Source organism: Oryzias latipes, chromosome 22 (genome assembly GCF_053564925.1).
Source record: "Oryzias latipes strain Hd-rR chromosome 22, Olatipes_Hd-rR_3.1".
In the NCBI taxonomy this organism is placed as follows: Eukaryota; Metazoa; Chordata; class Actinopteri; order Beloniformes; family Adrianichthyidae; genus Oryzias; species Oryzias latipes.
In genome coordinates this window covers 8,439,075-8,451,438 of record NC_136258.1, presented here as the reverse complement: position 1 = coordinate 8,451,438, position 12,364 = coordinate 8,439,075, and the positions used below count along the sequence as shown (strand labels likewise).

At 43.9% G+C, this 12,364-nt stretch overlaps 1 protein-coding gene across 2 annotated transcripts; it reads right to left on the bottom strand.

Moving 5' to 3' along the window:
• Positions 1-2,069: 2,069 nt before the first annotated feature.
• On the bottom strand, positions 2,070-5,322 carry rsph3 (radial spoke head 3). Of its 2 annotated transcripts, none has more exons than XM_004082691.4 (8): positions 5,127-5,322; positions 4,737-4,818; positions 4,561-4,666; positions 4,326-4,471; positions 3,997-4,200; positions 3,560-3,722; positions 3,382-3,468; positions 2,070-2,289 (listed from the first exon to the last, which is right to left on the bottom strand). In XM_004082691.4, the coding sequence occupies exons 1-8, from the start codon at positions 5,210-5,212 to the stop codon at positions 2,216-2,218; spliced, it is 948 nt and encodes a 315-aa protein (XP_004082739.1). In that variant the 5' UTR covers positions 5,213-5,322; the 3' UTR covers positions 2,070-2,215. The 2 variants fall into 2 exon arrangements, 1 of the variants encoding a protein (XP_004082739.1); XR_013653202.1 differs by lacking the exon at positions 2,070-2,289 and adding an exon at positions 2,884-2,941 and having other exon boundaries at positions 3,032-3,468; positions 5,127-5,315.
• Positions 5,323-12,364: the final 7,042 nt, after the last annotated feature.

The following is a 12,364-nucleotide window of genomic DNA, read 5'->3' as shown; positions in this document are numbered from 1 at the left end:
CCCCCCTCCCCTTCCCTCTGACACACGCGGCTCCGTCTCTATGACGGGAGGCGCAGCTGCGGCTCAGAGTTGATTGTCAGATAGAAAAAGACTCCCAATCACCTGTTAGTGTGATTCAGCCAGCCACCGGCGAGTTGCGCTCCCCTCTCGAGTTTTTTGACTTATGTTCCAAAGACTACCGCAAGGAGGTGTGGCCGCAAGCGTCTTGCAACAGAGGGCGGTGGTCACGTGCGCATCGGGTCTGCTGTGTCGGAGCAAAGAATTGTGGGAAATAATCTCCATTGCCTGCTTTTTTCGAAATTGGGTTGAGCACGGGTGTTTGTTCTGCCTAATTCCTTTTCATGTGCCTGTTTTACGTTGTTTCACTCTGAGGTATTCTTTTGTATGTAGCACATTAGGTGTAACGCCTCAGGCACGGCAAATGCCGCCCCCTATGAAGTGCCGCCCTGGGCGACCGCCCACATCGCCCATATCAAAAACCGCCACTGGTTGTTCTGATGCAGCAGACAGGTCAGTTTTCTGTGAGCTCAATGACATCCACATTCAGTTTAGAAGATGGAAAATGAACGAGTCTTTCGGCAGTTTGGTATTTCTGCTTTTTCCCTTCAGTGAGGAAATCCAGCGACTGTGCACCAAGAAGCTGATGCTCGTTTACAGGCAAGGCATCACTCGGCTGCTGTTTATCCCGACTGAAAAGACCTGCAGCAAAAGCCCTCATTGCAGGACTGCATCTCCTAAAAGGTCCTCAGTCTGATACTGAGTTCATGTCTCAATAGCTGCCAGCATCAATGCTCCTCCTCCTCCTGCTCTGTTCAAGCCTCCATCTGAGTCCCACTCGCTCTGGAGCACATGTATGGGGTCAAAGCAGCAGCGGCTTGAAGTCAATAAAACAGCAGATTCTAACAGTTTAAACTCTAAAGTACACAATGATGAAATATTAAAAAAAAACGGATTGAAAGATGAAAAGATAAATGATGAGCTGATTTTTAAATTAGAAAGAAATATTGAACATTTGAAAAGAAAAAGAATACAATTTGAAACTCAAATTAAACAAAAAAACCATAAACCTAAAGCTGTTAGCAAATAAAAAAACACAGCTGCATTTTTTTACTTTCATTTTTTGTCTTGCTGTTTCTCTCCCTGTTTCCCTTCAAGCCTCAGTTTCAATTCACAGCTTTCATTTTCAGAGTTGAACCCAGTTTTGTGTGGGGGTGGGGCTTTCAGCCTATTGGCTGCCAGGTCGTGATTGACACTGGGTGGTGGAGGTTCTGATGACATCATTTCCGCTCCAAAACAACAGTTGTTGTTGGCGCTGCCGAAGTCCTCTTTCCTCTGATGTACTAAACTTTGGGACAGCTGTACGCCGCTAAAGTGGTAGGGCGCTCGACCCCTGATCGTAAGATTGCAGGTTTGATTCCCACCTTGCACAAAGTGTCCTTGGGCAAGACACTGAACCCCACTTTGCCTCTGGTGGAAAGTTGGCGCCAGTGTTCGGCAGCGGAGCCGCCATCAGTGTGTGACTGGATGACTGTAAAGCGCTTTGGGCCGTTGAACCATTCATGGGTTTTGTGGCGGGTAAATGGCGATTACAAGTAAACGCCATTTATACGCCACAAAACCCATGAACACACAAGGAGAACATGCAAAGAAAAGTCCCAGTGAGGATTTGAACTTCCACTGTTAAAGTGGGAGTGCTAACCACTACACCCCCGTGCCACCTCGCTCAGGGTTGGTGAATGTGTCCTTCAGATATGGAGTCTGCAGATCCAGTCATCCATCATAGATCAGCCCGCCGACCCTGTGAGAGACTCCTGCAGTTTGTTTTTCCCTTCTTCTTGCTCTCTAACTAAACATTTCTAACGTCAACTGTAAAGCCAGAGTCGAATCCAAAACATGCCAGGTTTCCCATCCGGTTTCAGGAATGACCCTGATGTTTTTGTGTGTTGCCCCAGCAGCCCCGTGTGCACAGGACAAGCAGGAAGACGGGGAACCAAAGGAGCTGATCTAAAGCTATCCAGAGCTTCTGACCTGAATGTTCTGTAGTTACACAAATGAAAAAAAGAAAAGAATACGACTGAACATAAAACTTTACTATTGCATGTGGAATTCTGATTTTCCTCCTTTGACTGCTGACTCAGCACAAATCTAAAGAACACAGGGCTGAACGGTTCCTGACTGAGAGCATTTCACACGGATCTTTATGATATCAGCAGCTTCAGGGGTCGGATGCTTTGGTCTCCAGCTCTTCAAGCGTCTCCAGGCTTTTCTGAGTGACGTCATAGATGATTTCTAAAACACAAAATGGAAAAGGCTGAAGACTCATTCTACCCATCAGACTGTTCAGTTCCTCCTAACTTACAGCAGCTGGGATTGACAGTCACATCAGATGGCTTTAGCTCTGTACACACCCGCCTCATTTCTGTTATTAGGTGGATTCCTCCAACAGTCATGATAAAGTGACTGAAAGAGGCAAAGCGCCCCCTGCTGGTCACAGACTCCTGGTTCCTAATCCATCAAGAATCACACCCAGGAAATCCTACACAACCTGTTTTTCCAAGACTGTTGGGATCATTTGGCCTTAAAGGACTCAACTGAGTCCTGAGAATCTGGAGTGAATGTGACAGTGACAGGATAAGGACTTCATTCATTGAATGTTTGTTGCTTTCTTTGCCCAGCTGCATAAACTAACATCTGGTTGGAATTGGGGCTTCAAACATGAACTGAATTCAACTGAATTACGGAAGCAGAACTTGTGCAAAACCTTTTCTTCCTCATTTATTTATTCATAAAGCACCTTCCACTACCAGCCAAGAGGCCCAAAGTGCTGTCAACAGGGAGAACAAAACATTGTACAATCATAAGACATAAAAGAATAAACATTACCAAATGAAAACAGAGATTCAATCCAGCATAAAACCAGGGCGAGGATGATGCCAAAGCGCTGGAATGGAGGAACAATTCTTTTTAAAACTCTCCGAGGGCGTGACCTCTAGAAATGCTGATAGTTTAGGAGCCAACATGGCAAACTTACCTTTAGTTCTGGGAACCATTGACACAAACTGGTTGGTGGAGCGTAAGGACTTTAGGGGGGAGTATTTGAAAAGCAGGCCGGAAAAGTAAGAAGGGGTACTTTCAAGTACCTGCCAGGGGTTTAAAGTAGGGACCTGAATTTGAATAAAACCAAGTATTGCACTGACAGCCAGTTCAAAGAGACCTAGATGGGTGTTATGTGGTCAAACCTCTTTGCCCCACAAATAAATCTGAGCTGCAATCATTCAGTCTGGACAACACGAAGGCATGGGCCACACTCAAGGTTTGAAAACCAAAAGCAAACTAGATTTCCAAACCATAAAGAGCAACAAATGAAACAAAGTGTCTGACCGTCCAGAAGCTCCCTCACTCTGCAGTTCTTCTGTAAAATGCTTTCAACATCATCCATGAGACGTGGGAAGAAATGTGTCTCGACATCTGAAAATGACAAAAACGTTGTCATCATTTTGTACAGATCTTCACGCTCAGCACTGATGCAGCTTCTGGAGCCGCCTGGACGCGGCCTCACCTCTCTCCACGGGGTCATAAAAGTAACCCTCCCTCCTCAGTGAGGCCAAGACTGAAGGCACGAGGTCAGCCAGCTGCTGCTGGGTTAGCGCACGAGCTGCAATCTTCTCTGCCACCTCCTTCTCCTCCTCCAACGCCCTCCTCTGCTCTGCCATTCTGCGCTCCTGAGACCAGATCAGTCTGATCACTTTGATTAGAACGTACCTTTACCTCATTTGTCGTCTGCTGGCCTGAAGTGACATTATTCTTTGATGAAGTTTTATTTCAAAGCTGTGAAAATGTTGCAGCTTTCCAACATAATAGGTCTGTAAAAGATTTTCTTGGTTTCTTTGTGATTAGTTTCTTTCACGTTTCTTTCTGATTGAAAAAAGTTCCTTCTGCATGTTTGGGTCAGAAATAAAGACAATAATTATAAGGCAGTGTGAAGGAGGTGCGTACTCTCTCCTCACGCCGGCGTCGCTCCTGCTCCTCAAGCCGATGGACCTCTGGGAGTTCGTTATTCCGGCGCTCCAGGAAGGCCCTTTGCTGGGCCATCAGTGCAGCCAGCTCCTCCTCCTCCATGACCTCCAGCAAAGACTGTTCCAGCGTCTTCCCCACCAGGATTTCTAGGATGGGCTGCACTTCCTCCTCAAAGTCAAACAGCTGCACAGCACAGGTGGAGTCAGCGTTCAGCATATTCGTGAAAGCAGCAACTGTTTCTTCAGAAACGCAGACACCACACAAAAGTACAGCAGCTTTGGTCAATTCCTAAAACAAAAAGGACCCACGTCTCCCTCATATATCTGAGTTGCAGCATCTTTGCCAGTTTTTGCAGCTAGAAAGAGGGGAGTTTCAGGTCTGTCCAGAAAAGCGTCAGTCTGACACTCAGTCTCCTTGACCTCAGGAATGTCGCTCAGTTCTTCCAGGTAACTTTCTGCATGAGAACCAAAGGGAGGAGAAAACATCTCCGTTTTTGTGAGGCACTCTGGTGAAACGGAGGTTCGTCAGAGTGCAGTGCTTTACCTGTCTGAACATCCACGTGTTTCCTGCCCTGAACAGCTTCAGGAGTTCTGGCTCTGAACTTCCTCCTGGCCTGTTTTGGACCGACGGCTCTGGTTGTGCTCTCCTCCTGTGTAAGCATGTCAGCAGAGTAGGATCAGCTGGTGCACAGACAAATACAGGAAGAGCACTGGACTTACTGCAAACTTGAGGGGCTGGGAGGAGGCGATTCCTCTGAAAACGCGCGGATCCCTCATAATGTTTCCATGCTTCTGCTGCATCCTGCATCATCAGGTAAGAGCCGCATGAAACGCAGTGAGGCAGTTTCACATTTGTCTTTAATGCAAGAGCATGATTGAAATGTGTGCTACAGTAACACTGCCATAGAAACAGGACTGTGTTATTGAACTGTTGTCAGTGTAAAGCCATCGTTAAGCCCTAAAGCAAACTGTTTCACACATAACTTCTTTTGACAAGATTTCCCTCAAATCAAAGCTCTTTTGTCGCAATCTGTTTACTGTTTCCCCAAGCTGACTCCAACTGTACTACTCCCTCCTAGCGCGCATGCGCACGTGTGCGGGGGGCTTTACCGTTCAGACGGAGACCACCGGGGCTTCCACGGATCCTCCACGACTCGGGGGCGACTCGAGAACACGTACATTCTGCCGCCGTCCATTTTTTGGAAACGGTCACGCGCTGCTGCGGCGTCTCAACGGACGCCAACGGCCACTCGGTCTGTTGTAGCAACCGTCTCCAGGAAGTTAAAGCGACAATGTGACGTCATTTCCGTCATCTACAGCCACGCGAAAACTTGACAAAATACACACCGAGGAAAAAAATAACACTGGAACAATTTGTGCTTTTTTGTTTGAAAATTAATCACGTCCTCTAAGTTTGTTTTGTTTTTTAAATATAGTTTTTTTGTCTTCTCCTTTATATATTTTAACATAACATAACAATACTTTTATTTTCAGAATCAGATGCGGTCCATAGAAATTAAAAGATACAAATACAGCATACATAATAAAAAGCAAAGAATAAAAACTAAAAAGAGTATGATCGCTGTATCCAGTGTTTCCTCAGGGTAGAAGTGTAGCGGCATGATCTTCTTTTGGGATCAGTCAGAGACATGATAATTGAGTTCTTGAGATTTGTCCAGGCGTTCCATGAGGCTGTATCTAAGCTTACGTAGTAGAGCTTCACAGGTGGGGATGTGAGCATCCACAAACAGCTGACTGGCTCTGTACCACCTGGGCACCTGTAGCAGAAGACTAAAAGCATCATTACAGGCCACTAAGAAAGCCGTATACAGAGGAGTGCATTAAGCTCTGAACAGCGAACACTTCACTTGAGGAGAACACGTACTGAATTTTCTTATTAATATATTTGCCTGAGCATAGAGTTTACAGTACTGTCTCTGAATGCCTCTATCATCCCTCTTATCATCAGTAATGACATGTCCAAGAAATTTGATAGTTGAGGTTTGTTCCAGAGGCGTTCCACAAAGCTTAAAAACAGAAAAGTTTACATTTTTGTCATCTTTGGTCCTTACAATCATTACTTTGCTTTTAGAGGGATTGTAGTGAGGGATTTGCAGCTATTTTATTTTCTTATCAGCAAGCTCTATTTTTGACATGTTTCTGCTATTTTAATTACTAACTGTAATAGAATAAGTTTGGAATGATAGCATTGGTCAGTGCGGCTGATGTTCTTGTTGAGTCCTTGATGTTGTGTTTTGTACTTTAATATTATGTTCATAATATTATGTTCAATAAAGCTGTGCCCCCCCCCCCCCCCCACGGGGGGTTAAGAAAAGAAAACGTGACAAAATTATTGGTAAACGACACACTTTGCATTCCTTCGTGTGTTTTTGCTGAGATCAAACACATCTGTTCAATATTCAGATTGTGAACCAATCGGATTAGCGCATCTGCAGACTGGCGTGATGACACATCGGAGTGTGAAATCTACGGGGGCCGTTTGGAAAGTTACAGTTAACAGCATCATTTTGGTTATTTAGACTGATTTTGGAGAAAAAAATGTAATTTTTCAAATACACATTATAAATATAACATTTACTAACTATTTAGATAGCAAGCTAAATATTTAATGTATTTCGATTACACATTAAATCTCTATAGTTTTTAAACTAGAGATATAATTTAATAAAATTAAACATTTACTTAGCAAATTAAATATTTAGATTTAACCTAAATATTTATTCTCAAACTAAACATTTAAGCTTTGCAACTAAATATTTATATGTCATATAAATATTGACGTCCACATATCCCAGATGAACAATTTGTTAAATGGAACAAACAATTAATTCGATTTATTTGGAACGGGAAAAAACCTAGAGTGAGGCTGAAAACACTTCGGTTGGAAAAAGCAAAGGGGGGGACTAGCGTTACCAAGTCTCCAAGAATATTATCCGGCAACCCAGTTAAGACGCATAATATATTGGTGTTCAACAGGTTACTATTCTAAATGGAAAAAAATTGAGCTTAACTATGCTTCTTGCCCGCCCCAGACTGGGGGGGAAAAATACAAGTAGTAAATACAGAACATAACCCAATAGTGGAGTTTGTAATTAAAACCTGGTGCGAGGTGGTCAATAAATACAAATTTAGTAACAACCACAAATTACTTATATGGCCTTCACACTACTGGATTCAAAGCCGGACAGCTAGACAGTACATTTAAGAAATGGAGAGTTAGAGGATTGACTCCAATATGTACATTAACAGAGGGGAACATTTTCAAAACATTCGAAAAGCTCAAAGAAGAGTTTGAACTGGAAAACACAGACTTATTTAGGTATTTTCAATTAAGAAACTTTTACAATGAAGAGGTAAAAAGCTCAATTACACAGGAAGGCAGTGATATGATAGAAATGGTGACAGGGGCTTATAAGAAACTGCCTTCAAAGATGGTTTCCAAACTGTATAAATGTCTGATGAAAATTACTGGTTTTGATTCATTGTACTTAAAACAGAAGTGGGAGTTAGAATTGCAGGTTAACTTGTCAGAAGATGACTGGTACTCATTCTGTCAGCTACAACATACCTCAACAAGTTCAGGACAATGGAGAGAATTCGGGTGGAAAAATATAACGAGGTTCTTTATCAGTCCTCACTTGACCCTTGTGCTATCCTAGGCACTTTAACATTGGGAGTTGGGTCATCTAGACCCACTAGACAGTGCTCTGAACCTTTTTTCTTCTATGATTTGTGATCTTCACTGGTGTCCATGGATTACATGAAATCTTTCCACCTTTATCCACCTTTGTCATGGTAGGGAGAATACATCAATGTAAGGGTGGGGTCATCTAAGATAGCACAAGGGTTTAAGAGCAAACAGCTGAGGACTCCACAACAATGCTGGAGGCTCTGTGGAGGCGTGAACGCCAATCATTCACACATCTTGTGGACATGCAGTAAAGTTGTTCCCTTCTGGCAAAGCATCATCCAAACCTTGCAGGAAATACTAGGGTATGAAATACCCGCTGACTCACGGATACTATACCTAGGACTGTTACCAACAAGAGGGATTCAAACAGAGGACAAGTATCTTTTGAAAGTCATGATCATGGCCTGCAAAAAAGCCATAACAAGAAATTGGCTTAAAAGTGAACCACCAAGACTGGATCAATGGACAGACATTATGGAAGAGATCTGTTCTATGGAAAAAATGACATTTCACTTACGCTTGAAAGCTGATAAATTTCAACTCCAATAGAGGAAACAGAAGCAAAATGCACCCCGCTCAGAACTTAAAATTCAAAACTAATTTTTGTTTTACCCCACTTGTTCAACTTTGCTTGTTTTCTTTTTTTTTGTATATTTTATTTTATTCTATTTTATTTCTTTACTTGATTATGTTTTCTTATCTTGATTTGTTTGTATTTTAAAAGTGCAAAATGTAAAATAAAAATTAAAAAAATAATAATTTTGAAGTCCACAATAAACATTTGGGTTTTTAAATTAATATTTCTTTGCTTTTCTTTCACTGTCTGGGTGCGTGACGTCACAGATCAGCACTTTTTTGCCTGATGCTGCCACCCTGTGACCAGAACAGAGACTAGTTCTGTTTGACTGATTTCCATGGGACATCAGGGGCTGTGAGAGTTTTACCAGACACAATATGTTTGAAGCCCCAATTCCAACCAGATGTTAGTTTATGCAGCTGAGCAAAGAAAGCAAGAAACATTCAATGAATAGAGTCCTAATCCTGTCACTGTCATTCACTCAAGATTCTTAGGACTCAGGCCAAATGATCCCAACAGTCTTGGAAAAACAGGTTGTGTAGGATTTCCTGGGTGTGATTCTTGATGGATTGGGAACCAGGAGTCTGTGACCAGCAGGGGGCGCTTTGCCTCTTTCAGTCACTGTATCATGACTGTTGGAGGAATCCACCTAATAACAGAAATGAAGCGGTTCTGTACAGAGCTAAAGCCATCTGATGTGACTGTCAATCCCAGCTGCTGTAAGTTAGGAGGAACTGAACAGTCTGATGGGTAGAATGAGTCTTAAGGTCCCACTCCAACGAATACTTTGTTTTTGGTCTTTTTAACATGCTCTTCTGGAATTTTTGTCATGATGGAGGACATACGCAGAGAAAAATTAAGATTAAACTGTTTATCTGCGTATTTCCTTCTTCAGATCACAGTTTCCCTGCTGTTGGCGCAGCAAGAAGGCCCCCGGTTCAAGTCCCGGCTGGAGACCTGAACCAGTCAGAACATCAATGGGGGACCTTTCTGTGTGGAGTTTGCATGTTCTCCCCATGCATGCGTGGGTTTTGTCAGAGGACTCCGGCAACCTCCCACCGTCCAAAAGCATGCTTCATAGGTTCATTGGTCTCTCAAAGTTGTTCCTAGGTGTGAATGTGAGTCTGCATGGGTGTGTGATTGTGGCCCTGTGACAGACTGGCTTTGCCCACGAGTGGGTGGGATAGGCTCCGGCAGCTCTGTGACCCCGAAAGGGACAAAACAGGGTTAGAAGAAACAATATCTTTATTTCTATAGCACTTTTCCCAGAACAAATCACAAAGTGCTTTACAAAAGGAGCATAAAATCATATCAAAACACAAAAAGTAATAAAATACAATAATAGTAATAAAGCAAAACACAGTGAAACAAGGAATAAAAGTAACTAAAAGCTCTCCAGAATAAAAACATCTTGACCTGAGATTTAAAGCACTCAACAAAGTCAATCTGACTCAACGACAATGGTAGGGAGATCCAAAGACGAGGGACAATGGCGTGAAAGGAGAGATCTGCTCTGTTCTTAAAGCGGGTTTTTAGAACGCTTAAAAGATTTTGGTTGGAAGACGTCAAGGATCGGTCTTAAGAGAGTGGGGTTAAAAGGTCAGATATGTATGAGTGATGAAAGAGTCTCCGTGCTCCCCTCCATTCTGATGCCAACAAACATATCCGTGAACTTCTTTGTTTTCCTCGTCTGAGCTGGAATCTGGACCTAAACTGGACGGCTGGATAGCTACGATATTGTCAACGTTTTGTTGCACCACTAATGTTAAATTGGGGGTTTGAGGGGCTGTAAGCTAGTGGGAGTGTAAGCAGATGGGTGATGTGAAGTGTGACTGGGATTACTCTGCGCTAATAGTCCTGCTCAAAACTCGGGGTGAATTTCTAATGAACAGCCATGGAGCTGGGGAAGCGACAGGACCAGCTAGGTGAGGCACTGCAGGCGTTAGACTGTAGTGAACACTTAAGACACACACAAGGGTAAGTAGAGGTGAGACGCGGGTGTGTCTTACTAATTTTGCCTTTTTTCTACCTCCCCTTAATCCTTCACACTGAGCAGGGAGCCCATTAGAGCTCTTCAAGGGAAAGGTGGATGCTCTCTGCGCACCCTTTGGACGCAACAAGACATGAGGAAGTTAGACAATCAGAGTGTAGTTTGTGGGGGCATCCTTTAGGAATTCCACAGTCACTTATGTATTATCTGCTCATTCCATGAGTAAAGCATTTGACCACAGTTAGTAAGGAGCCAGCGGGCAAACCTAACGAATGACTGGCATGCTGCGTAAGGTAGCCTATAGACAGCATCACTCGTACATTATAAAGGCCCGTACACACCGGGACGAATATTCGCCAGGCGTTATTCGCCAGTGTTTTTCGCCACGTTTTTTGTGTTCACACCCAGGCGATTTTCGCTGACGATGAGCCGAGCGAACATGCAATTTCATTCCCTGTCATTAGATGGCGCTTAATGTAAACAGAAATACTCCTGTACACAAGGTGGCGCTGCGCAACTTTAAGCTTCTTAAAGTCGCTTTTCACTCAGAAGAAGAGAGCAAGTATTTACGCGCTTGTCAGAATCATACAAAGAAAACATGAATATTTCAAGCACCAGTTGCTCCAACTAGTGCTTGGTTCGGGGATATTTTAGAATGTCCGTCATTATTTCTTCGCGGCTGTGTAGACGCTACTTGGCGTCTATCTTCTTCGCTGGTATGTGTGCTCAGCAAGGCAGTTTTGTGTTTGAGCGCCCCCAAGTTGTGTTTTACTGTAACTTCAGAAGCTCCAGACACGTGTGCAAAAGCGCCGTTCTCATTGGTCGAATAGATTTCGATGCGACACGTTGAAAAAAAAAACGAACCCGAGGCGTTTTTTAAAAAGTGACGCTTTGACGCGTGGCGTTTTTTCGCGTCGGTGTGCACACTCACATTGGTGCCCTTTGTTTAGTCACGAGGCGTTAAAACCGGCGAAATTCGTCCCGGTGTGAACGGGTCTTAAGAGCGTCTAACTTACATTTTCCTTACAAATGTTCATGAAACACTTCCCACAAGCACGGTCATCGCACGTTTCATTTTCATGTCATCCCTTAAGGTGGCTGCACAAGCCTCAAAGGAACTGCAGGAAACAACTTTGCTCCCTTTAAGATGTAGCCACGCTTGTAGGGAACCCCTACTTCTCTTGGGCGTCCTCCTCTTGGACTGGGGGGAGTGGCCCCTGCCTTGTGCTCTACTGGACTTTCTGCAGGTCTGGTGGGTGGCTGCCTGGAGCATGTTGACAGTGCGTCTGTGGCTGGGGGGAGTCTCCAGTGGGTGAGGGCCTTGTGCTGCCCCCCCGGCGCGGCGGGAGCGCATTCTCTAGCTGGGGCTTGCATTCTCCGTGTCCCTGTGCCCCCTTGCTTTTTGGTGCTGAGGACCCCTTTTGTGATCCTTCCAGCCCTGGTCTGGGGAAGAAGGATCCCCTGTGTTGGTAAACTCTGCTGTCTTCACTGCAACGGTCTAGCAGAAAGTTCTAGAGGACTTCAGGAATCCTTCTGCTCAGGATCTGGATGGGGATGTAGACCTGGACCCCAATCAGGATGGAGATACAAACCTGGACCCCAATCAGGGTGGAGATACAAACCTGGACCGCGTCCAGACTGTTGAAGGATTGAAGATGGAAAAATCATTTAGAAAAGACTTTATTTGGATTGAGTGGAACTCAAAACTATATTTAAGGAAAGTTAAATGGAATTATGGAAATTAATACACTTTTCCATGATGTTCTGATGTTTTTTGCAAACAGTGTACGATGTCCTCAAATAAATCTGGTGCAGTGAGCTTCCCAAAAAGGTTTCTGCCCCAGGGGTCAAGATCAACCAGTTACTGGGGCTGATGTAACCAAAGGTCAACTGTAGGAGACGAAATAAGAATCTTTGGATCACCAGATTGCAAGTCAGTTTAGCTCATTGTGAGGAATTTCCAGCAGGGTCTTTTCAGCCTCAGGTAAAAGTGACAGCTTTTGATGGACGGGCAGACTAAAGAGGCAGACTGCATACAATTTGAGAAGGTCACTGAGAAGAAAGCAAAC

Excerpts from the sequence above, each read along its gene's own strand:
- rsph3 (XM_004082691.4), bottom strand. The coding sequence starts at position 5,212 with ATGGACGGCGGCAGAATGTACGTGTTCTCGAGTCGCCCCCGAGTCGTG. Across the intron at positions 4,667-4,736 it reads CCCAGCCCCTCAAGTTTGCA|GAGGAGAGCACAACCAGAGC; the intron begins GTAAGTCCAGTG and ends ATGCTTACACAG. Across the intron at positions 3,469-3,559 it reads TTATGACCCCGTGGAGAGAG|ATGTCGAGACACATTTCTTC; the intron begins GTGAGGCCGCGT and ends TGTCATTTTCAG.